General features: G+C 47.4%; 1 protein-coding gene across 2 annotated transcripts in view; it reads left to right on the forward strand.

The window, feature by feature from the left end:
* The first annotated feature begins 11,277 nt into the window (after nucleotides 1-11,277).
* The window catches only part of FBLN5 (fibulin 5), a 77,247-nt gene continuing 62,596 nt past the window's right edge, over nucleotides 11,278-25,928 (forward strand). The window contains exons 1-5 of one of the 2 annotated variants that reach the window (XM_035728017.1): nucleotides 11,596-11,724; nucleotides 12,112-12,292; nucleotides 15,986-16,040; nucleotides 17,974-18,025; nucleotides 21,080-21,334. In XM_035728017.1, coding sequence (XP_035583910.1) covers nucleotides 12,237-12,292; nucleotides 15,986-16,040; nucleotides 17,974-18,025; nucleotides 21,080-21,334 — 418 coding nt within the window. In that variant the 5' untranslated portion in view covers nucleotides 11,596-11,724; nucleotides 12,112-12,236. Of the gene's footprint in view, nucleotides 11,725-12,111; nucleotides 12,293-15,985; nucleotides 16,041-17,973; nucleotides 18,026-21,079; nucleotides 21,335-25,928 lie in introns of both variants that reach the window. The other variant, XM_035728018.1, reaches the window with a different exon arrangement.

Below are 25,928 nucleotides of genomic sequence, written 5' to 3' on the forward strand. Positions count from 1 at the left end.
ACCCTCAGAAATTAAGTCTCGATTGAAAATACCGTGAACTTAAGAGTTTCGTAAGGTTGTTTCCCAGATATCTTTGGCCTGTTAGAAATGTAAGCGACATCATTTTTTCTAAAATATATGGCATTTGGGGATGCCTGGCTGCCTCAGTCTGGGGAGCGTTCGATTCTTGATCTCGGGGTCGTGCGTTTGAGCCCCACGTTGGGTGGAGAGATGACTTTAAAAATAAAATCTTTAAAAAAATAAAATACGGGTGCCTGGGTGCCTCAGTTGGTTGAGCGGCTGCCTTCAGCTCGGGTCATGGTCCTGGGGTCCCGGGATCGAGTCCTGTGTCAGGCTCCCTGCTCGGCGGGGAGTCTGCTTCTCCCTCTGACCTTCCCCCCTCTCATGTACTCTCTCTCAAGTAGATGGATGGAATCTTTAAAAATAAAATAAAATAAAATAAAATAAAATAAAATAAAATAAAATAAAATAAAATAAAATAAAATAATAAAATAAAATACACAGCAATTAGATGTTGAAGGACCTTGTATTGTGAGACACTTTCCTCTAGCAATGGGCAATCAGCCTCAAGCCCTTCCTGACCCAGGGCAAGTGCAAACACTTCCCAGAGGCCAGTCCATCCCAGATGGTGAAAGGGAAACATGATTTCCTTTCAAGAAAAGACTTGGAAACCAGAGTCCTAGATACTTGCTTCAGGTTTCCTGCGCAGCTCCTTCCACTGAGGTGTGTTTCTAAAGAACCCGTGCTGTCATCTGTGAGGTAGCACATTAATCCCTTCAAAAAAGGGATTTTCAGGGGCGCCTGGGTGGCTCGGTCGTTAAGCGTCTGCCTTCAGCTCAGGTCATGATCCCAGGGTCCTGGGATCGAGCCCCGCATCGGGCTCCCCGCTCGGCAGGAAGCCTGCTTCTCCCTCTCCCACTCCCCCTGCTTGTGTTCTCTTCTCTCGCTATGTCTCTGTCAAATAAATAAACTCTTAAAGAAAAAAAAAAGATTTTCAGGCACTCTGTGAATAAAGAGGGTGACGGTGATGGAGTCACAAGTTCTAGACTAATGAGGTAATTTTTTATTTTTGAAAACTTACATGGAATGTGTAGTCTTTTGGAATTTTTGGGATCATTTCAAAGTCGTCTCCCTAAAGCATTTACCACACCACGTGTAGATGTGTTCCTAGAAGCAGCCGAGGCGCGGGCTCAACCTGGGCTGCTCTCTCCACGCTTGCCCTTGCCCATTGCAGCTCCTGTACTGGAAAATATTCAAGAGGGTAAACATCAATTCTCCACAGAACTGCCACTGGAGAAACGAAGACTTCAGTTTTTAGAAGTCTTTCCCCTTTTATTTACCCCCCTTCTTGGGCCATTAGTTTGACTTGGTGAAAAATAATTTTCTGCTGTCATCCTTTAATGTGTGTGTGTGTTTGTGTGTCAGATATTTCAAGAATAGACAATAAGGATATTTAGAGACATCTGGCTATAGCAGTGGGACAGGTCAGCCCATCCCTCCCTGGAAAGAAAAAAAAAAGAAACTAAAATGGTCAAAAACAACCTTTTGGGGGGTCCTGGTAATTGACCAGAAACAGGCAAGAAATTGACGAGGTCTGCCCATCCCTCCCTGGAAAGAAAAAAAAAAAGTAGGAAACTAAAATGGTCAAAAACAACCTTTTGGGGGCCCTGGTAATTGACCAGAAACAGGCAAGAAACTGAAAATTGTTGATTTTTGAAAAACACCTAGAGCTTCCGGTAAGAACCACAGGAGTCTGTAGGCCTTCCTGCCTGGGGCTCCCCAAACCTCCCAGTTTTCCTCGCACCAAGCCCATCATGAAAAGCTAGCAAAAGCTAATCATGCAAACCAGCAGCTTTGTTGCCCGAGGGGGTGGGCTGCATGGGGGGGGGGTGGGTGCGCGGGAGTAGACTATGCACAAACTGCGACTTTGTCCATTAAAAGTGCTGAACTTGGAAGGAGACATGGTGAAAAGACAGTCTGCCCTTCTTCGGGTCGCAGTTCCAGATAGGGCGAGGGGCCGACCCGTGGGAACGAAGCGGGGAGACTCTGAACTGAGAAAGCCAAGGAAGGACTGGCCTTAGAGCGTTTCTCGGTCTGCGCCCAGGGCCGCGGGCCGGGGATGGAAGCCGCACGGGCTCTGCGGGCCATTAGGCCACGCAGCCGCAACCTCTGAGAAGCCAGAGCACAGGATGAAAAGAAAAAAAAGAATATAAAAACACCAGAGACGCCAGGAGCTGCTCTCTCCCACGGCGGAGACCGGTTTCCTCAGTTTTTAAATCGAATCAGGTTTTTTTTACAGCGGAATACCGTACTTGCTCCAGTATCAAACAAATTGTCCAGATTTCAAGAAAAAATTGTAAGGCAAAGAAGAAGGTGTGACCCAGGCTCAGGAAAAAAGCCATCAGAAGAAACTGTGTGGGCCCAGATGTTGGATGTAGCCCACAAAAACTTCCAAGCAGGGATGGCAAGGACAAAAAGTACATTCAAAGGGTACAGAATAGACACTTGTGTACACAATACGCAGCTTTATCAAATCTTAACACTGGGTCATATTTCCTAAAGAACGATGCTTTTTATTCGAGAAAATTTTGAACTTGGACTTCATGAAAACAGAAAGCAGCATCATGAGCCCATGGATGCGCTGCCAGCTACCTTCTTCTTTTTTCTCTTCTTTCTTTTTTTAAGTTTGATTTATTTATTTGACAGAGGGCATGAGCAGGGGAAGCAACAGGCGGACGGAGGGGGAGAAGCAGACTCCTGGCTCAGCGGCGCTGGATCCTAGGACCCCAGGATCATGACCTGAGCCGGAGGCGGATGCTTAACTGACTGAGCCACCCAGGCGCCCGTCTTCCTTGTTCTTTATTTTGAAAGCTTTTTCACATAGCACATCTTAAAACTAACAAGTAAGGAGTCAATTTTGTTACTTTTTGGAGGACAACAGAGATGATCAAATAATGCATGCTGCTTCCCTTCCTGAATTCTCCAGGCTTATTGTTAAAATTTGCCATCCCAGGGGCGTCTGGGTGGCTCAGTTGGTTAAGCGTCTGCCTTCAGCTCAGGTCGTGACCTCAGTGGGGAACCTACTTCTCCCTCTCCTGCTCCCCCTGCTTGCGCACTCTCTCTCTCCCTCTCTCTCAAACAAAAAAATTTGCTATCCCATCTGGATATATAGAGAGGCTTGCAAGGTCTGTCCTTTGCTGTTAAAAGTCCTTCCTTTTGTGCAATATGACCTATAGGATAGTCGGGTAAATTTTTAATTTTATTTTGGCAAAATTCAAAGTTGACAGATATCGTTCCCTCTAATTTTTGAAGGTGCTGATTTTACTGGTCTGATTAATTGAGGAATTTGGGAACTGCTAATCTTAGGTGGATTGTGAATAGGAAATGAGATAATTTGAACATCATGCCATCGTGAAGTCATATTAAGTTTGCCCTAAACTCAATCCACAAGTGTCTGAAAACAGAGACAAAAATGAAATAGAGATGGCAAATAGATGATTGCCGTTAGCTATTTTCTTGAGTGCAAATCTGGGGCCCCATGGCAGAAGGTGTGCTTGCCTAAAGTCTTTTATAGTAGAGATCCCGTATTTTACATGCGGTTATATGTTAAAACCATGGCCAGTGAAAATAATCCACAAGAAAAACCCAGGTGTTTTTACAATTTGCTGAATTTCCTGAGAATTCCAAGCATGTGCAGAAAATTCTGATGTCTTTGAACAAGTTGGTTAAAGTACAGTTAGAGAATCCCAAGTCATCAGGGAAGAAACCCTGAAAATCCGAGTTTCAATTTCTGTTCTGCCCCTAATTCTCTGATCCCAAGTAAACGAGTCTCTCTGGGCTTTTGTTTTCACATTTGTAAAATTAAGGGGTTACAGTAAATGATTTATAAGTTTCAGGACTAGGTCCCCTTCTCCAGGCAATGCCCTTTTTAACCTTCTCAAGACTGGTGGGGAAACCTCTTTGCGCCCTCCCTTGGCCAGTGCAAACTTACTTGCGCTCTAGAGAGATGGAGTGGGGGGAGGGGCACCTGCTAGGTACTTTATGAACGCTATCTTTTTTTTAAAGATTTTATTTATTTATTCATCAGAGAGAGAGAGAGAGAGAAGCAGGCCCCCAAGGAGCAGTGAGCCCGATGTGGGACTCGATCCCAGGACCCTGGGATCATGACCTGAGCTGAAGGCAGATGCTTAACCATCTGAGCCACCCAGGAGCCCGAACACTATCTTTATTACAGCACCATGTTGTTATTTTTGCCCCCATTTTATAGCTGAAAACCTGGAGCTCAGAAGGTTAAAGATTTACTTAGGGTCCTATATTTGTTGGCGTTCTCCAGAGAAACAGAACCAATATTTTCTTTTCTTTATTTTTTTAAGAATTTATTTATTTGTCAGAGAGTGAGAGAGAGCACAAGCAGAGGGAGCCGCAGGTGGAGGGAGAACCAGGCTCCCCGCGGAGCAAGGAGCCTGATGCGGGGCTCGATCCGAGGGCCCTGGGATCATGACCTGAGCCGAAGGCAGACACTTAACCGACTGAGCCACCCAGGCGCCCCACAATGGAGAACTATCTTTACTATAGGAATAGAAACAGGCAAGGAAAGTAGAGACAGAACTGATGCTCCTGAGGGTTTCTGGCGGAAGCAGCTGCTTGTCCTCTGGTGTCCATTCTCTGCGTTCCCAGTAAGAGAACTCCAGATTCTTAAGTAAGTCGGTTCGTGATCTCTCAGGACACAGGCTACATCTCCTAGCGTCCCTTGCAGCTGAATGCTACTATCAGCTTCTTTTTTTTTTTTTTAAAGATTTTATTTATTTGAGAGAGAGAGAATGAGAGATAGAGAGCACAAGAGGGAAGAGGGTCAGAGGGAGAAGCAGACTCCCAGCTGAGCAGGGAGCCCGATGTGGGACTCGATCCCGGGACTCCAGGATCATGACCTGAGCCAAAGGCAGTCGCTTAACCAACTGAGCCACGCAGGCGCCCGCTACTATCAGCTTCTATCCTACTTCCTGAAATGTGAGTGTGGTGGTGGTGGGCCATTTTGGACCAAGTAGAAGGAGGTCAGCACTCTAGAGATTGCCAAGCAGCAAGATAGATGGAGCCCGAATCTCTGATACCTTAAAGGGATACAGCTGCCAGAGTAGCCCTAGACCACCGTCCTGCAGAGTGTAATGTGAGAACACATATCATTCTGTCATCAAACGTAACTGTTGAGGTATTTCTGTTAAAAAAAAAAAAATCAACACAAACCACCACCACCCAACCATAAACTACCACTAGGATGGAGTCCTTTTGACTTACTTATTAGTTCACAGAGAGTGAACTTATCTCCTTGATGTGGTGCCTGGTAAGTCAGGAGAGGAAATGGATTTGGGGAAGTAGTCCAGAAGGAGTTGAACATGAGCAAGAGAGAAGCCAGGGATGGTGAGGGGGCTTTATTCAAGAGTCACCAGCATAATTGAATGTTTATGGGACCTATGTCCCATAACAGCTCTGGGACCAGTGACTATGCCCAGGAGGGTAATGGGAAAGAGTACAGAATCTGGATCTAACTTTGGGGGACCCTTCTGTTAGTGGAGGGAGAAAAAAAGGGGGCTGGAGAAAATGCAGTCAGAGTCATAGTGGGAAAACCAGGATAACTTAAGGTCTTAGACACAAGAGAGGAGAAGATGGGTCATTAATGGTCAAATTCTTCAAAGGGACAGACGAACAGTTAGGAATGGAGGAGGAATGCATTTGACCATGAGATCACTGGAAAACTCAGGAAGTACCATTTGGGGTAAATGGTGGGGCATGGACAGATGTCCGATGGCTAAGGTGGGAGTAGGTGGTGAGGAGGTGGCTGACACATGGACTCACTGAGGAGCCGGAGCGGGGGTGGGGAGCCACAGGGGCACTCGGACAAGAGAAGTTCCCCCTCCGCAGGTTGGGAAGACCTGCACCATGGAGCCACTGCCCAGCACCTTACTTGGTGCTTATTTTAGTTTCCTGATTGTTTTGGGTCCAACTTTGAATGATACAGGAAGTGAAAGGCTTTATTCATGCTAAGAAAAGGAGAGAAGGTAATGGCAGGAGGACCTATGGAGTTCTAGACTGTTTGCGGGGTGCTAGGAAGCAATCAGCCGTGTAACCAGCAAGTCAGAGAAAGCAAATCTTGGTAACTGGAAAGCATGAGGACCCTGGAGCCAAATAGGCTTGGTTTGGGCTGGAATTTGTTTGTTTGGGTTTATTGTCTGCGTGGCCCTAATCTCTTTGGGTCTTGTCTTCATCTGCAGAATGCCATAGTTTTACTATGGCGGTCAAAGGAGAGGGTTTGTGTGGATTCTAGCATGATCTAGACATTCAATAACATTGTCTTCCCTGTTTTGCTTTTGTTTTCAGAAAGACATTGTGATGTAATTATTTTTGGACAGTAAAACATTAAACAACTTAATAGTTAAAATATATCGTTAAATGTATAATTTTGTGAAATCCGCCCCCCCCCAGTTTGAATGTCATCTTTTTTTTTTTTTTTTTTAAATAGCCCATCTGTCTTCTAACCCATGGCACAGTGAGGACCTTGAGCTTCACTGGGCCAGGAAGGTCCCATTCAGTAGATGATAAACTTTTAGATGTTCACTACCACGTACATTTTGTGAAGTTGTGTCATAGCTCTAACTGTATTTGATTCCGATGATGGCAGGAGGGGCAGATGTTGGGATTTTGATGTAGCAACTAAAAAAGGAAAAACACTTAGGGAAGTGATGGTCCCTAAGAAGCCAGCAAGGGTCCCCTAGCAGTTCATGCTCAGCAAACCTCATTCCCTTTTTTAAAACAGAATTGCTAGATCGGGAAATGCTGTAGATAACATGTGTTTTGATGTTAGTAGGACATCTGACAAGGCCTCTTACCAAGTTTTTGTGGATGGGGCTATGTATGCTGAGTGGGAGAAGCTGGTGACACCCCAAGTTAGACAATCAGCAGTGGCCCCAAAATGTTGAAGAAAGAGAAGCAGATCGGGACCAACCTGGACAGAGCACTCACTCCAGCCCGTGTCTTAGTGTTTTATTGATGACTCTGATAAAGTCAAAGAAGTCACAGTCAGCAGACACGTAGTTGTCAAAGCTGGGAGGGATACCATACTTTACATAGTAAAATTAATGTTGGAAAAGATCTTGGACAATGGATGACGATTTAAGAGGATACGTGGATGACCTTGTTCTCCATTAAGGGGGACTCGCAGTCCAAACACGGGACGAAGAAGAGGGTGTTAGCAACCTGTGTACCACGGGTTGTTTTTGTTGATGCCAAGTCAGTTTGAACCAAAAGGCTGATGTGGCCACGGAGGAGGAGACCAAGCGTTTGGCGGCAGAGTCACGTGACATAGGAGCCCTTAAAAGAACCCGGGGTGCTCCTCCTGGGAAAGAGGACACCAGCACTGCTAGGAGGGGGAGCTGTTTTCACGAAAAGGAAGCTGTAGCCACGTAGAAGGGGGAATGGTAGCCCAGGGCTGCAGAGGGGAGAATCATATAGGCAAGCCGATTTGGGTTCAACTCAAGGCAGAACTTTCTTTTTTTTAATTTTTTTTATTCTTATTTATTGAGAGAGAGAGAGAATGGTAGAGAGAGAGCATGAGAGGGAAGAAGGTCAGAGGGAGAAGCAGACTCCCTGCCGACTGGGGAGCCCGATGTGGGACTCGATCCCGGGACCCCAGGATCTTGACCTGAGCCGAAGGCAGTCGCTTAACCAACTGAGCCACCCAGGTGCCCAAGGCAGAAATTTCTAACACTGTGAGCTGTTCAATGGTGACCTGGGCTGTTTAGTGAGGTTAGGATTCCCTTTTGTCCGTGGAAGTGCATAATTCGCTAGTTATTAAAGATATTTCGGAGGGGATTGTATAGGATAAGGATTTGGACACAGTGACAATCATGAGAATAACCAACTTTTATTTTATTCTCACAACAACCCTGAGAGGTAAATATTATCTCCTTTTTGAAGATGAGGAAACCGAGAGGCAGATTGGTTAAGTGCTTCATCCAAGGTCATCCAGCAGGTAGGTGGCAAAACCAAGACAAAGACCAAGTCTTTCATTGCAAGCCTAACTCTCTCCCCTCTTCCAACCTTGGAGTTTTATATTTTTTTATTTTTATTTTTATTATTTTTTTAAAGATTTTATTTATTTTTCAGAGAGAGAGAGAGAGAGAGAGAGAGAGACAGAAGCAGGCAGAGGGAGAAGCAGGCTCCTTGTTGAGCAAGGAGCCCCGATGTGGGATTTGATCCCAGGACCCCAGGATCATGACCTGAGAGGAAGGCAGATGCTTAACTGACGGAGCCACCCAGGCGCCCCAACCTTGGAGTTTTAAAATGGAAACAATCTCTGGTCCAAGATGGGTCCCTGGACAGTTTTGCTTTCAAGATCCTCAATTTGCTCAATTTGTAGAAAACAGGCATATTGATTTTCTCTCCCTCCTTTTCCTTCAAGAAGGTTGATACTATAAGTGAGGTCCGTGGACTAGTCATTTAAAACTCTTCTTACTCCCCAAATAGCGCTATGTAAATAGAATATATGTTTATTTTTATTATTTTTTAGATTTTTTTTTTTTTTTATTTGACAGAGAGAGACACAGCGAGAGAGGGAACACAAGCAGGGGGAGTGGGAGAGGGAGAAGCAGGCTTCCCGCCGAGCAGGGAGCCCGATGCAGGGCTTGATCCCAGGACCCTGGGATCATGACCTGAGCCGAAGGCAGATGCTTAACGACTGAGCCACCCAGGCGCCCCTATTTTTATTATTTTTTTAGAGAGAGAGAAAGAGAGAGGTTGGGGGATGGGCAGAGGGAGAGGAGAGAGAGAATCTTAAGCAGACTCCATGTCCAATGTGAAGCCTGACGGGGGGCTGGATCTCAAGACCCTGAGATCATGACTTGAGCCGAGATCAAGAGTCGGACGCCTAACGGACTGAGCCACTCAGGCGCCCCTAATATATGTTTAAGTTAAAGTAACCTCATATTTTGAATAGGTAATACATGCTCATGGTACAAAATTCAAATTTTACCAAAAGGTGAGCAGTGAAGAGCAAATTTTCCTTTCACTTCTCTTCCCCAGCTGCCTACCCAATTTCCTTCCCAGGAGACAAACTATGCTAACCGTTTCTCATGTATCCTTCATATACACAAGCAAGAAGTTGTGTATATATATATTTTTCTCAAATGGTGACATGCGCTACACACTTCTACAATTTGCTTTTACACTTACTAATATATTCTATGGAGCTATATAAAATTACCAATATTCTACCGTTTTGACTCTGCTGGAAATCCTTCAATATTAAGCACACAAGGAGCTGGTTCAGTCCTTTTTTAGAAAAAATAATAAAGTATAACATACATAAGACTTCATGAATCCTAAGTGGACACTCCTCTGTGTAACCAGGACCCAGATTACTAATTCGAATGTTATCAGCATCCAGAAGTGCCCCTCGAAGTCACTACCTCATTCAGAATTCTATGTAAAAGGACTCGTCCAGGATGTACTCTTAACGTATCTAGGTTTTTTTGTTGGTTGCACAACAGTCCGGTTTCGGAAGTCCCTCCTTTGTTTAACCCTATTGGTGTCCAACTAACTGATGGATGTTAAGACTGTTTATAAACTTCGGCAATTGGGATCAGTGAACAACCTTGTAAATATAATGTATTTAAAAAAATGTTTTATTATGGGAAATTTTCAGCATATACAAAGTAAATAGAATAGTATAGTAGACATCAGCTTTGACAACTATTAGTATCCTGACGTTTTTGTTGAATGCATTTTTATTTTTATAATTTTAAACGATTCTATTTGTATTTTTTTTTTTTAAAGATTTTATTTATTTATTTGACAGAGACAGCGAGAGAGGGAACACAAGCAAGGGGAGCGGGAGAGGGAGAAGCAGGCTTCCTGCGGAGCAGGGAGCCCGATATGGGGCTCGATCCCAGGGCCCTGGGATCATGACCTGAGCCAAAGGCAGACGCTTAACCGACTGAGCCACCCAGGCACCCCCGATTCTATTTGTATTTAAGTAATCTCTACACCCAACACGGGGCTCCGACTCATGATCCTGTATTTAAGAGTAGCACGCTCTTCTGACTGAGCCAGCCAGGCGCCCCATATGCATTTTTAGAGTAGGATTTCATTTACTTACTAAAAAGACGGCCTTTGAGAAGGCTAACTATGTAGACTTTGGAGTCTCAGTTGTGTCAGTGAATAGCTGTGTGACCACGGGGAATTACCTAACCTCTCTTAATCCCACGCCAATAAAATAGAGATCTCATTCCTATGGCATACAGTTACGGTGAGGACAGAGGACCTCATCAGGGCCTTTCCAGCTGTAGGTAGGGTTTTGTTGATGGGCCCAAGGGAAGATGCAGGTGGGGAAGGAGAGGCTCGGACTACTGCCAATCCCACGATGGTCTTTTCTAGAATAGTGTCTTTGGTAAAACTTCATCTCACGAAAAGTTTCCGGTGCTTAAAAACAGAAAGAAAGGAAGAAAAAGAAATAATTCGAACCGCCCCACCCCCCATACAATGAACGTGAAACACTGAACATAATGCTTTTAGGTTCTTATCCATCATTCTGCTTTCCCCGACTGTCCTTTTTTGTCTTTTCAAATCACCATTTCACTTGTTAAAATCCCTTTCGAGCCAAGGAACACTTTAAAAAAATTATAATTTTTTCCAGCTTTATTGAGATCTATAATACGACACCGAGTCCCGGTAAGGTGGACTGCGTGGGGATTTGTGACTGGCCACCGTTTCATTAAAGGAGGAACGTGTCCCCCCGAGAATCAGGGGACGAGGGCCGGGCGGAGCGCGTGGCCTCGGGAAGGTTTGCATTGCACAAGCTGATGTCTAGAATCAGCCTCAGCCAGATTCCATCGTCCTCCTCGTCCCCACCCCCTCGTGCTCCCCACCCCTTCTTCGAGAAAACCGTGAGTCTCCCGTGGCTTCCCCCAAGCCTCTGCTTTGCTGGGTCTGGCTCCCCAGTACACCCTCAGATTCGGGGCCCGGCCGCTGCGTCTGTCCTGAGTTCAAGTCGTCCGTCTCCGGGACGACGACTTCCGCGGGCGTCCCCAGCCTCCCAAGGGCTAGGGTGCCGGATCCTCCTCCCCCGCCTCGGCCTGGCCGCCCCGGCCGCCCGGGGCAGCGCCGTCCTCGCTGGGTGGGAAGTAAAGGGTCAACGGGACCTCCCAGCCCCCCGCCCCCCTGCACTTGCCCGCCAATCGCCTCCGGTAGAGATGCGGGGAGCGCGAGTGCGGCTGCTCCGGCGGGGCGGCGGGACGCGGCTCTCCTCCCAGCCGAGCGCTGGGTCCTGGCAGACGCCCCAAGATTGTTGTGAGGAGTCTAGCCAGTTGGTGAGCGCTGTAATCTGAACCAGCTGTGTCCAGACTGAGGCCCCATTTGCATTGTTTAACATACTTAGAAAATGAAGTGTTCATTTTTAAAATTCCTCCTCCAATTGGTTTAATGCTGAATTACTGAAAAGGGCTAAGCAAAACCAGGTGCTTTCTCTGTGGGCTCTCCAGTGGCTCGGAGGACCCAGGCTCTCCCCTTGTCCTCCCCACGACTGGCTCGTCCCCCTGGAATAAAATACGGGCGAGCCCCAAGGGCCCAGAGGGAGCCGAAGTTCAGGGCCGGCTCCGAGGTCCTGCGCAGCCAACTTTTTCTTTTTCCCCTTTGTTGCTCCTGCTCACACATCTTGGACATGCCAGGATTAAAAAGGTAGGTTCCCCCCTGCTCAGGACTTTTTTCCTCCAGGGTCTGGAAACCTTACTAAAAACCTGATGGGTGGAAAATGGCTATGGCTGGGATTCAGGCTGTGTCAGGATATTGGAAAAGGCATTAGCTAGTGATGCAATGATACTGTTAATTACAAAAAGCTGCGCCTCTGTAATTTCCATCTTGAAGCCTTCTTTTGGGAGTGGGTATTTTATAATACGGCTTCAGAAGGCAGCATCTGAGAGAAGTTTGCAAAAACCTCAGAGCTTGATGTTCACTCTTTCTTTTCTGAAAGGGCAGCAAATTTGTGTGTCGTTTTAGTGTGTATATATATATATATATATATATATGTATATATATATACATATATATATATATGTATTTCTAAAGCTGGGAGACCAATTACTAGTTCATTAGCAATCATTTTGCTGCATTGGCTGTTGGACAAGCGGACGGGCTAGCCGAACATCCTGAAATTGGATTTGCTCTATGTCTGTGTGGGATTCACAAAGGGCATGCGACCCAGAAGTTTCAAGCCAATGAAAAGTGGGGACTACAGACAGAAATACATGTAAGCAAACGTTTTGCTATTCTTTAAGGAAATTGCAATTTCAGTCAAGGAATCCTTAAACCTTGAAGAACTTTATCCAGATTATATCTGCACGGTCTTTAGTGAACTCTTAAAAATGTAGCTGCTTTAGACAGATGAACTGTGTGTCGGGGGGGCAAGGGTGGTCCTGTACTGGGGACCGGCACTTCTCTGACAGATAGCCCTGAGACTCAGCTGGCCCCTCTGGCTTTCCTTACACTGTAGGCTGGTGCACAAAATGGGTGGACCCACCTGTTTTTGAAAGTTCCAGGGACCAGTTATGAGCATCCAAGTCTCCCCTAGAATTTCTATAGTTCCTTTATTTTTAGAGTTTTCTGGAGTTCTTCATGACAAGGTGTAACTGTTCGGGAGACTATGAGAGAGCAGCAGGGCGTGGGTTCCTTCACTTTCGGAAAACCCTCTCGATCCATCGGCCTGAAACTTACTTGGTCCCCAGGACTCAGCTGTGGTTCTTCCAGGAGGCCGGGCTTCAGGCTGGACCTTTCCGAGGAGACCTGTCCCAGGGCTGCCCTCCAGCCAAAGGGAACTGGGAGTAGGGGAGTCGGGGGAGAAATGGGGTTAGCATGCCTTTTCCACTAGCTCTTGGAGCCCACTGCATTCAGTCAGGCTGTTCTGTCTCCAACATAAACGAGACAGGGTTTTATAACCAAGCGAAAGGAAACTTCATGTGAAGAAACAGGAAAACATTGAAATTCATAATATACAGCTTGGAAAATAAATTTGTTATTGTTCTTCCATTCCTTCCAGATATAAATCTAGCCATCGCAAATATCAAAAAGCCCTGGGATTTGGCTCTGCCCTTTATAAGGTCAGAGCTGTCTCTGGCGTTCTAGAACCTGGCTCACACTGGCACTCAGATGAAATGAAAATGTGTGGACTCTCAGGGTCTTTATTCTTTTGATCGGGGACTAGATGAAGGAAGTGGGCCTGTGTCTTCTAGCACAACGTCACGGTTCTGTTCTCCCTGGAGGATGTCAGCTCAATTCCAGGGCCCTCCAACTACCCAGGGTTGCTAATTCAGAGCCTTGTGTCCTGGATTGAGTCAGCTTTGTCATCTATCGAACATTCTTTTTATGAAGGGAGGGATTATAAAGTGGAGATGTATATTGATAGTAGCAGGTCTTCAAGATCACCTCCTCTGGGAAGTCGTCTCTGACCTTCCTGTACCTGCCTCCAGCTCGGCTCTCATGGCTCTCACTGGGTATTTCTCTTAGTGCCCTTACCAGTGCATATCGACGTTATCAGTTCAGGTGGTTCTCGAGCCAGCTCCCCAGGGCAGCGATTGGGTCATAGTTTTGTTGCTCTTCTGTCTAGGGCCCATGCTTGCAAGTAGTAGTTGCTCGGATAAATCACTACTGAACTGAACAATAATAGCGCTAAATAGCTCTTCATTTACATAGATATTTTTAAACCATGGTAATAATTTTTAAAAGATTTATTTATTTATTTTAAAGATTTTATTTATTTAATTGACAGAGAGAGACAGCAAGAGAGGGAACACAAGCAGGGGGAGTGGAAGAGGGAGAAGCAGGCTTTCCGCTGAGCAGGAAGCCCTATGCGGGGCTCGATCCCAGAACCCTGGGATCATGACCTGAGCCGAAGGCAGTCACTTAACCAACTGAGCCACCCAGGCGCCCTATTTATTTATTTTAGAGAGAGAGTGAGAGAGCGAGCAGGGGGAGGGGCAAAGGGAGAGGGAGAGAGAGACTCTCAAGCAGACTCCCCACTGAGCACGGAGTCCAGCTCGAGGCTCAATCCCACAACCCTGGGATCATGACCTGAGCTGAAGCTAAGAGTCAGATGCTTAACCAACTGAGCCACCCAGGGACCCCCTAAACCATTATAATCGTTAAAAAAAATTTTTTTTAAAGATTTTATTTATTTATTTGAGAGAGAGAGAAAGCACATGAGAGGGGGGAGGGTCAGAGGGAGAAGCAGACTCCCTGCTGGGCAGGGAGCTCGATGCGGGACTCGATCCAGGGACTCCAGGATCATGACCTGAGCCGAAGGCAGTTGCTTAACCAACTGAGCCACCCAGGTGCCCTCATTTTTAAAAATTTTTAATTAAATCTTTATTTTAAGATTTAATTTATTTGAGAGAGAATGAGAGAAAGAGCATGAGCAGGGGGGAGGGGCAGAAGCGGAGGGAGAAGCAGACTCCCCGCGGAGCAGGGAGCCCGATGCGGGACTCGATCCCAGGACCCCGGGATCATGACTTGAGCTGAAGGCAGATGCTCAACCGACTGAGCCCCCCAGGCGCCCCTAAACCATCATAATCATTTTTAAGTGTAGAGTTCAGTAGCGTTAAGTACATTTCATGTTGTTGTGCAGTCAATCTCTAGAACTCTTCTCATCTCGCAGAACTGAAACTCTGTGCTCGTGAAACACTGACTCCCTATTCCTTCCCCTCCGCCCCTGGCACCCACCATCCTACCCTTTGTCTCTAGGATTTTAACTGTTCTGCGTCTCTCATATAAATGGACTCCTACAGTATTTGTCCTTTTGTGACTGGTTTAATTCACTTAGCATCACGTCCTCCAGGTTCATCCACGGGGTAGCTTACGCCAGACTTTCCTTCCTTGTTAAGGCCGAATAATATTCTGATCCACACTTGGTTTATCCATTCACCTGTTGATGGACCCTTGGGCTGCTTTCAGCTTTGGGCTATTGTGAATAATAATGCTGCTATAAACAGGGGTGTACAGATATCTCTTTACATCCCTACTTTCACTTCTTCTGGGTATCTCCCCAGGAGTGGAGTTGCTGGATCATAGGGTAAATCCAGTTTTAATGTTCTGGGGTGCCGGCACCCATCTGCCCTGTTGGACCTCCCCACCAGCCCTGCACAAGGGCTCCAATCTCTCCGCATCCTTGCTAACACTTGTTGTTTTCTGCTGTTCTGATTATAGCTGTCCTGATGGGTGTGAGGTGCTGTCTACACTGTATTTTTAAAGCCTATTGGCAACCACGGTTTTATTGGATAGAAGCTTGTGGGGGAGGAAGAGTGGAAGTCTCAGGCTCAGAGAAGTTCGGTGGCTTGTGAATGGAGAGCCAGCCCGACCCACGGTTTCTGGACTCCTCCTCCTAAGGTCTCCCTCTGCATCCATTCTTCTCCCTGCTGCCCAGGTCCGCCGGCCCCTCTTTGCCACTGGGGCCTCTGTGAAGCGTGCTCTGGGATTAGGAGACGTTCCCGAGACACTTCTCTTCCATAGAACTCAAATGCTGCACGTTGGCACTTTCCTTTCATCTTTTGAGGAGGCTGTGGTCTCATTCACTCTGTTACCCTTTCGGAATAAAGACATTCCAAACTTTGCGAGAAGTAAAGACAAAGCAGCTGGTGCATACGTTGGTCACGCCACAGTGGTGGGTTTTAGATTTTGTCTTTGAAGTAGCAAAGACCTTTTATTAAAAAAAAAAAATGTCATCTAACACACTATCCCAACATATAAAACCAGTAGAAGAGACATGGTTTTGTTTGGGATGTTTGGGGGTATCTGGAGTCTGCTTTGACCTCGGGAGCACCCCAGCCCCCCAATTATATACACAACGTGGAGTCCCCATTGTAAGTACGTGGGCAGCCCGCGATCTCTGTCCCCAGCCCTGGATTCTGGAGGTACCTTGGGCATTTATATCTCGACTTCTTGCTCCCTGCAGGATCCTCACTGTTACCATTCTGGCCCTCTGTCTTCCGAGTCCTGGGAATGCACAGGTAGGATTTTAATTTTGTTTCTTACCTAGAAGTGTGTTAAAAATCAGGGTGAGGGGGTCCAGTCTTGCGTTTTAGAATCCCAGGATTTACAGCTCACCGAAGCTGAGCCCTGCCGTGCGCCCAGATGAAGGCTGGGCTCTGAGAAGTTGACCCCTGCCTTGGGGACAGGGCTGAGACTTGAGTTCTCATTCTCAATGCAAGACTTTGAATCGGATCCACTGCCTCCTTTGTGTCTTTTGGGACTTGATTTATGGTAAATGTTAAAAAGTCAGAGGTGCTCTAGGGCTTCTGGGTGGTTGTGCCCTGCATACATGTAGCCCCCGTGGGTCTGTGTATCTCCCGCAGACACGCATCCCCGGCTGGAGGAGGTGGGTCCCACCTCTGGGCCGAGCCCCCTGGCAGGAGTGTGCACAGGGGGTGGGGGAGTCAGGCTCCGGCAGGGGTCTGGGAGAGGCCTGTAGCGCCCAGACTTTATGAAGCCATATTTGCGACTGTGGGCACATCCCTCCTGCAAACTCACAGTGGCTTCTCTGTCTCTGGCTCACAAATGAATGAGGCCTCACCTTGGAGCAGGGTGAAGGGGCCACAGGCAGGTGGGGGAATATTTTTTCCCTTCATAGTAAGAATTTCAAAATGGATTCAGGCTATTAGGGATAGAAAGGATCTTGGGAAGAGTAACAGAGACTTAGAGCTTGGAGGGCCCTTGGAGTCCTCTGATCCAGCCTCACAGTGACAGATGGTGACATCTGGGCCCAGAGAGGACAGTGTCCCAGTCCTGTTGTTTACTGCATGGTGGCACTCCACATACATGAACCCATCCAGTCCTTGCAGCTGCCCAGAACTAAGCGCTGTTACCCCCATTTTACAGGTGAGCATAGGAAGCTGTGACTAGCGGCTCTAGTGAGGAGCTGAAGCCAGGCAGGCTGGTGGACTAGAACACTCGCTGGTGCTTAGTTGGTGAGCCAGGCCCGGACTCCGGTCTCCTAGTTTCCCGAGCTTTATGACAACAGCCTTCTGGCTCATTTGCTCCCTTTCTTTTGCCCCAAGGCCCTAAGACTCCTGAGCCCACTCCCATGCATGCAGGCTGAATCCATCCTCTCCGAAAACCAGCCCACAGCGTGGGGAAGCCAAACCCTGGAAGGTGCAGAGAAGGCCAAGGATGGGGTTCCCAAAGTCATACATTCCTTCTCTGCCTGTTCCTATAGAATGTCTATCTTCAGGGTCTTCCCCAGAAGCCCACGGACTTTTGGCCCCCATGACATTTTTCTAAGGCCATAAAGTTGTAAACACAGGTTGCACGTGAAGACCACAACCCTCAGAGACTGTTGAGACCTGTCTATTTCTGGAAGCATCTTTGTGTAATTGTCTCGGGGAGACGGAAATAGGGGGATTTCCCCAATACTCCTTTTCTTAAAAAACGGGCTGCATCGCTGTGTAGCTTTTCAGGTGAGAGGGTTGGGTTAGGGGACTTCACAGGGGGCAGGGCACTCACAGGGGGCCCTGAGAAAGGGAAATCAAATAGCACCCAGAGCAAGAGAGTGATTGCCCTTGAAAGCAGTCATACCCACTCCCAGAAAGAGATGAACACAGGATGTGCCTCGTTGTGTGGATCAGATGTGATGATTCCTGTTCTTCATAAGCAGAGCAGGAAACAGCCCCCAAATCTGCAGATATTGGGGGTTTTGAAGCAATGGTGTGGGGGGGGAGTTCAAGGCATAATGCTAAGTGTAAAATGATTATAAGAAAATACTAAAACGAAGGGGGGCAAATAGGCCTTCTAATACAGATCTTGGTCTTACGGATTTTTTTTTTCCTTTTCCCGAACTTTCCCGAACTTTCTGTGATGTCCTTACAATACTTTTATAGTAAAAAAATAAATAAATAAAAGTAAGGAGCACGACCTTACCTCTTTCTCCTCTCTCCTTCCCTGCAGCAACAGTGTACTAACGGCTTCGATCTGGACCGCTCGTCAGGACAGTGTTTAGGTACGAGGCCACCGAGGATCCTGCACTGGGTGGGGGGCCTTCCGTGACAGACCGATGGTGGGGCTGTTTCTTTCCCAGCTGCTGCTCGATATTATCAAATCTGTATTGGCCTGGATTATGGAAGAAAACAGTGCCACAGAATGTCTGAAGTCAGTAATGCCCGTTTATCAATTACTTGCTTTGTGGCCAGCCCCATGAGGGGGCAAAAATGAGCAAGGATTGATCCATGTCCCCAAGGGGCTCGCCGTCTGTATTAGTTTCTGATGGCGCTGTAACAAATTGCCACACACTTCGTGGTTTAAACAACAAAAATGTACCTCACGGCTCAGCTTAGAAGTTATCTATCATTATCTATAATTATTTGTAGGTCAGAAGCTCTATTGGGGTTTCCTATGCTAACATCAAGGTGCCAGCAATGCTTTGTTTCTTTCTGGAAGCTCTAGGGGAGAATCCTTGCTCATGGGTGTTATTGGCAGAATTCACTTTCTTTTTTAGAAAAATTGAGATATGATTGATGCATAACATTGTGTGAGTTTAAGGTGCACGAACTTGTTGATTTGATACACGTACATATCGCAGTATGATCTTCACCAGAGCCTTTGCTAACACCGCGCTCACATCACATAGTTATATTTCTTTTCCTACGGTGAGAACATTTAAGATCTACTCTCTTAGCAATTTTCGAGTCTCTAGTACAGTGCTGTTAACTATCCTCACCATGAGGCCCATGAGCTCCCCAGCACTTATTTGACTTACAACTGCAAGTTTGTGCCCTTCACCAGCCTCTCCCAGTCCCCAGCCCTTGTCAACCACCATTTCACTCACGATTTTTATGAGTTTGGCTTTTTTGATTGCACATATAAGGGAGATCACACGGTACTTGCTTTTCTGTGACTTATCTCATTTAGCATAATGTCCATCCATGGTGTTGGAAATGGCAGGATTTCCTTCTTTCTCTTGGATGAATAATATTCCATTGAGTATGTGTGTACAAACGTTGTGTGTGTGTGTGTATCTTGATATAAACACGTCTTTATCCATTCATCTGCTGACGGACACTTAGGTGGTTTCCACACCTTGGCTCTTGTGAACGATGCTGCAGTGAACACGGGAGTGCAGACATCTCTTTGAGATTCTGTTTTCATTTCCTTTGGATAAATACCCAGAACTGCGATTGCTGGATCATAGGGTAGTTCTATTTGTAATTTTTTGACAACCTTCCATACCATTTTCTGTAGTGGCAGGACCAATTTATGTTCCCACAGAATCCCATTTCCTGCGGTGGCAGGACTGAAGGTCCCGAGTCCTTGCTGGCTGTCAGTAGAGTGCCTTTCCTGGTTTCTAGAGGCCTCCTCATGCCTTGCCTCATGGTCCCCCCCCCCCCACCCGCCCCCCCCCCCATCTTCAGAGTCACCACTGTGAGTTAAGTCCCTCATGGGCTCTGGATCTCTTCTTTTTCCATTGTCACATCTCTCTGACCAGCCCTTCTTGCCTCTTCAAGTTCTTCTGCTTTTAAGGACTTAGGTCATTACACTGGGTCCACCCAGGCAATCTCCTGCACGCCCATCTCAAGGTCACCTGGTTAGCAGCTTTAATTCCCTTCATTCTCCTTTGCCAGGTAACCTGATGCAGTCCCAGGTTCCGAGGATCAGGACTGACCTCTGGGGGCTGTTCTCCTAGTACGTCATCTAGTGGAAGACGTAGACCTAGACGGAGTGTCAATAAAGAAAGCCTTCATGGAGGCCACATTTGAATGGGGCATTGAAGGATGAGTGGAATCCTGAGGAATGGCCTTCCTGGTGGAAGGAATCACAGAACCAAAGACCAGGGATGGAAAGGACGTTTAGAGTATAGAGTAGTTCGTTGTGGATGGAGCACAGCATATAAAAAAAAGCTAGTAAGTCAGCCCCACTTGTTCCCACCTCGGGGATGTATTTAGCTTTTTGATTATATTTGATCGAAGCCAGATCATTTATCTTCCCAGAGCTCATATCAGCTAAGAACCAGAGGGGGAGAGATGGTTCCAAAAAGTGACGAGTGCTAAGGAACAAAACCCTGCCCTGGACAGTCTAGGCTGGCACTTGGATTTGAAGTGCTGGGGGACGAGTATGGGCCAGGAGATGAGAGGGTGGCAACCGTTGTGTTCTGTCCCACCAGACTTCCGGAGGCTCTCAGGCTTACCGCTAGAGAACGGGGCACCTGAGCCTCAACATTTCCCTTTCCTGAGCTGGGAGTTGGTGCACGTGTCTTGGATGAGCTGGCTGGGGTGAGCATGTCTCCCCCTGCCTGCCGTTCCCCGTGGAGCGACCCCAAGGCTGGTGAGAGGGCCCAGTGTGTGGGCTCAGGCAGTGGGCTGCTCGTGCTGGAGCCAGAGTCCAGGCATCCCCTGCCCCACTCCTTGCAAGGCCGATTTTCTAGGGAACCTACCTCCCCCGCTCCAGGCCCAACAAGCAGAACACCAGCCTGGCTGGACACGGTCCTGTTGGCTGGCACCGTGTGAGCTGACTTGCCAGTAAGCCTCCACTGTCTTCACAAGTAACTAGCTCTCAGCCAAGCCTTGTCTTCTTGATGCAAGGGACTCTTTCTCTCCCCTGCCCAGCTGTTATTTGGAGTAGAAGTGGGAATAATTATGAGGTCCATCCCAGGGTTTCCCGAGTGTCATAAAGGTACATGGGAGCACCTGGGATGTTTTTAGATGGTACACTCACAGATACATGCTCCCTTTTAGTATTTAAACATTCATTTTTACTGTTACTTTCTATTTATGTTGATTGGCAGTGTTTACTTGGGTTTCACATGTGGGTGATAATACAGGGTTTGTGGCTATGACTCGAATTGTGATGTGGTCTCTGATGGCTGATGTTTGGGCGACGCTGGTCAATGTGATTCAGTTTAGCCAACGTTTGAGCGTCGCTGCAGTGATGAGCCAGGGACTGCCCTCCGTGTTTGGGAGCAGATGTTGGTAGACTGCTTTGGGATCCTTGGCTGAAGTAGGCACCATGCACGGCATGGCCAGGGAGCCGCTAACCCTCATCTTTTCTGTGGCGTTTCCAGATATTGATGAATGCCGGACCATCCCTGAGGCCTGCCGAGGAGACATGATGTGTGTTAACCAAAACGGCGGGTATTTATGCATCCCCCGAACAAACCCAGTGTACCGAGGGCCTTACTCGAACCCCTACTCGAACCCCTACTCAAGTCCGTATCCTGCAGCGGCCCCACCGCTCTCAGCTCCAAACTACCCCACAATTTCGAGGCCTCTCATCTGCCGCTTTGGATATCAGATGGATGAAAGCAACCAGTGTGTGGGTGAGTAGCCCAGAGTCTCAGGCTTCTGCGCTCTGGGGAAGTCTTAATCCGGCAATGATGAAGTCCTAACCTGTGAAGCAACGACTTACTTTCTACAGAGTTCCTTCCCGCTTAGCGGCCTGTGTCCCCGGGAACCCTCCCACCCAAGAGTAGCTTAGATTGCTGTCACATCATGGTTCTCATCCAGAAAGCCGATTCGGGGAATCTCAGAAAGCAGGGGGAGTGGGAGAGGGAGAAGCAGGCTTCCCGCGGAGCAGGGAGCCCGATGCGGGGCTCCATCCCAGGACCCTGGGATCATGACCTGAGCCGAAGGCAGATGCTTAACCGACTGAGCCATTCAGGCACCCCCAGAAAGCCGATTTGTTTTTTCTTTATTTTCATCTGTCTGTCTTTCTATCATCTATCTATTTAAAGACTGAGCTTATATTTTTTCCATTCAATAATAAATGCATCTGGTTTAACTTAGTGAATCCCAGAGAGAAGATCTAGAAAGGACCAGCACTTTCTCTTCAACACTTCTCACCCTTGAATGGAATGGATATTCTTGAAATAAAAAGAAGTCTTGAAGGCCATGGCCAACGGTTCTGGAAAGAGAGTGGGTTCCTTGGGTGGGTGCCAATGTTCTTTTGGCTAAAATGAGCCTCACTGATGAGAACTCACAGCAAGAGTAGACCTCTGGGAGGAAGGAGACCCCACATGGCATGAGGCCCCAAAGGGGTTGGCAAGTGGTTTGACCGGTGCCCTAGTGAGCTTTGGTGTCTGTTGGCCAGTGTGGCCTTGGCAGAGGCTTACCTGGGATCCTTCCTTGGTTGCTTTGATGGTTGGACCAAAACCCTTTGTGACTGTTTCCAGCTTTGGCAGATGGTCTAGAGTGATGATGGCTCCAGACTTTTTTGATCATGTACCTCATATCCGAGATCTTTTTGAGCCTGGCGCCCATGATATACACATTTATAAATTACATACATACTCTGTTATAGTAATACGGTTTGAGGAGTGTAACACGTACATTCAAAGCTAGAACATTTTAGAAGATGTTATAAAAATAAATGTGCTTTGAACTTCTGACACTTCCTTCCCATACCTCAAAAGTTCTGGAGACCACTGGTGTACCTGGTGAGATCTTTGTTGGTCCCATTTCAGGGCTCTGAAGTATTGAGCTGTTAGAGAGGCTTGGGTTGGTTATTTCATAATGTCTTCTATATACCAAGCAAATGAGTGTGCATTTCCATCTGGATACATGGAAATAGTATGCAAACAAGTGTCCTTCAGAGCTGCAAGGGGAAATTGGATGCACCTGGACCCAAACTTCTTTATTCTTACTGGTCACAAGGGACATGGGGTGTGTATGTGTGGGAGAGGGGTGGGGGAGGGAAGGAGGAAGAGAGAGAGGGAGAAGGAGGGGTGGGGAGGGAGGGGAGAGTTGGTTGATGGTCGCTCTGAATATAGATGAGTGGGCAGAGGCAAAGAGTGTGGGGCCCAGTCAAGCCACGGATGCGGTTTGGTGGAGAAGGAGGTAGCGTACTTCCTTAAAATACACAGCAGGACCGCCGTAACTGGAAGGGACTTTACCAATTGAACTTCTGCTTCTTCATCTTCTAGGGAAGGGAGCATGGACTCCCAACAAGTTAGCGATGACAGAGGTTAGGGTGGGAGGCCACTGGACTGACTACCAGTATCTACTTTCCTAACTCGGCCACATGACCTCTCTGGTCTGGTAGAAAAAAAATGATCCCCAAAAGAAAGAAGAGGAGAAGAGAAGGAGAGATTGGGGGACGCCTGGGTGGCTCAGTTGGTTAAGCGTCTGCCTTCAGCTCAAGTCATGATCCCTGGGTCCTGGGATCGAGGCCCGCATCGGGCTCCTTGCTCAGTGGGGAGCCTGCTTCTCCCTCTCCTCTGCCCCTCCTCCCCGCCCATGCTCTCAATCTCTCTCTCTCAAATAAATAAATAATCTTTAAAAAAAAAAAAAAAAAGGAAAGATTGGGGTGGAGCTCCTCTTCCAGGATGTCCTGTGGGGCTGGATACGCCGAGTGCAAGACCGGAAGTGAGGAAGAGGGTGTGATAACCTATCGGGGTACTCCAGGATTTCGGAGGGAGCCTCAGGGTGCTCTGCCTGGTGTCTGGGGTGATCCCACAGGCCCCTTTGAGGAACAGCTGGGAGCTGCTGCACGGCTTCCTGCAGTGGCCCCCTCCCTCCCACAGACTCCTTTCCAGGATCCCAGGGCCCTTGAGAAGAAGGATGGGGCTGGGAAACCTATTCATCTCCTGGTCCCCATGACGTCGTGCAATTTTACGGCTCCAAACCTGTCACACGGGAGATGCGGAGCCTTCATAATGGCCCTTTTGTAAGAAGAATAGAATCAGGGAACCCTAGTGAGGCCTGGCACCGGGCCCATCCATTTCCAAAAAGTTCAGCATTATGCATTCATAAGTCCTGAGTCCTTTCTAACTTCCCTTCCCTGCACCCCATGGTTTCCTGATGTACAGAGGTCCTTCTGGGCATTGTAAGAGGTGGCGTCACAGGGGAGGGGCTGGAGAAGGGACCAGGAAGGGAGTCTGCTTCCCTCCAGAAACAAGGATGCGAGAGGTGGGCTTGAGAACAGGCAGAGGGAAGCTAGGCGCAGAGATGGCCGAAGGGGGGGAAGGCACCAGGAGGGGGCATTGCTAACAAAGGAGGCGGAGGTGAGCACGGGGTTCTCACCACCTGGGGGAGGAGAATGCTGGTCTGAGCTTGAGGAAGCGTGGAACCAGCGGTGTGTGATTGGGAAGAACTGGGAAACATTTCTGAAATTTGGGTGTCCTAGGAGGGACAAAGGAGCCTTTTCCTCCTCCCCATCAAGATGAAACTAATGAACAAGAGTGATGACAGCAGTGGTAATAAGAGCAAAGCGCTTCCCCTTTGCCGGGTGCTGGGATATTTACATGGGAATTAACACATTTAGTCCTCCTGACACCCTGAGTGGTAGGACTGTCGTTGTTCCTGTTATACTTGTCCTAAGGTCCTGGTGCCATTTGAAGAGATTAGGAAATCCAGCCGAAGCGATTGCGGATGAGCCAGGATTTGCACCCATTCAGGCTCTGGATGAGGCTCGGCAAGTTTAAGTCTTGTTCAGAGCCTCTGAGAGAGTCTGTGTTGGAGCCCTGATTAAACACGAGGGCCTTCTCTTGCCCTTTTTTTTTTTTTTTTTTTTGGTAATTAAAATTTTTGTCCTGTAAAATTCTGAACCTAGACAAAAGCAGAGAACGTAATGAACACTACCTACTTATCACTCAGTTTCTATAGTTATCAGCACAGACCCAGCCTTGCTGGGTCTTTACTCTTCCCCCAGTGGATTAATTAAAGCAAATCTCAGGCATCATATAACTTTATCCTTAAATACTTCAGGATGTATCTCTTAAGAGATAAAAGATTCTTTAAAAAAAAAATAATCTCAACACCATTATCAAACCTACAGAAATCAACAGTAATTCCTATTTATCGTTAAATATCGAGGTGGTGGTCAAATTTCCCTGATCGTGCCATAAATGTCTTTTTTTTTTCTTATTGGTTTGTTAGAATCAGATCCAAATAAGGTCTACAAATTGCCTTTTGTTGACAAGTCTCTTAAATGTCTCTTAATCTTTTTTGTTTCTCTTGCCATGTACTTGAGGACGAGGCAGAGTTGTTTGTCCTGTAGAATTCCTTATATTTGGGATTTTGCTGATCACGTTTTGGGGGTGGTATTTAGCATATTCCTTCATGCCTTCTGTTCTTCTGTAAACTGGTAATAGTTAGATCTAGAGACCTGATCCAATTCAAATTAATTTTTTTTTGGCAGACTTCTTCATAGGTGCCACCCTTGCTCTTTTGTACTCTTTCTGCCCTGTGTTCCCCTCATGAACTGTAAGACAAGACAAGACATATATTTTCACCGTGGCTTCCTTTTTCTGAGTTTTATACCCAGTTTCAAAGAAGCAGTTTCCTCCCTTGTGTCCAGATTAGACTGTGGCTCATCTCTGCAGGCCAGGCAGGGCCAGACTCAGTGCACAGGTTCCCGGTATCCCTGAGTTTCCTTCTCGACTTCTCTGCTTTGGAGGCAACTAGACCCTCCTCCTTCTGGAACAAAATTTGGCCTCAGGTTTGAGTCCCCCAACCCCTAGATGTAAATCGGGGTCACCCGGGACACTTACGGAGTGAACAGTGACCCAAGAGTTGCAGCCCGTGAGTCAAGAAAGTTTTGTGTCGTCAAGAAAACTGGCATCTTGGCTTGTGTGGGACTCAGGGCTGGTTAGGATGTGTCCACCAGATCCTGGGCCCTTGGGAGATCGGTGGCCAGCTTCTCTGGCGTTGGAGGGCCAGATGGACATGGTTAGTCTTCAAGGAGGAAAGGGCTGCTCCAGGGAAGTCTTACCTACCTGGATGCAGCCAAGATGCAGACAAAAGGTAAAATCAAGCACATATCAAGAGGTCTGAGCTGGCCAAAAGACTTTGAAGAGGCAGGATGCTGTGGGGTTTACAGTGTGGGTGCTGAAGGCTCAGGAAGAGGGGAGCTGAGCTGAGGGGCTGGAGCACCCATGGTTTGAACCCCCACTCAGGAACCTTCCTACCATAGAA

This window comes from Zalophus californianus, chromosome 6 (genome assembly GCF_009762305.2).
Source record: "Zalophus californianus isolate mZalCal1 chromosome 6, mZalCal1.pri.v2, whole genome shotgun sequence".
NCBI classification, from domain to species: Eukaryota; Metazoa; Chordata; class Mammalia; order Carnivora; family Otariidae; genus Zalophus; species Zalophus californianus.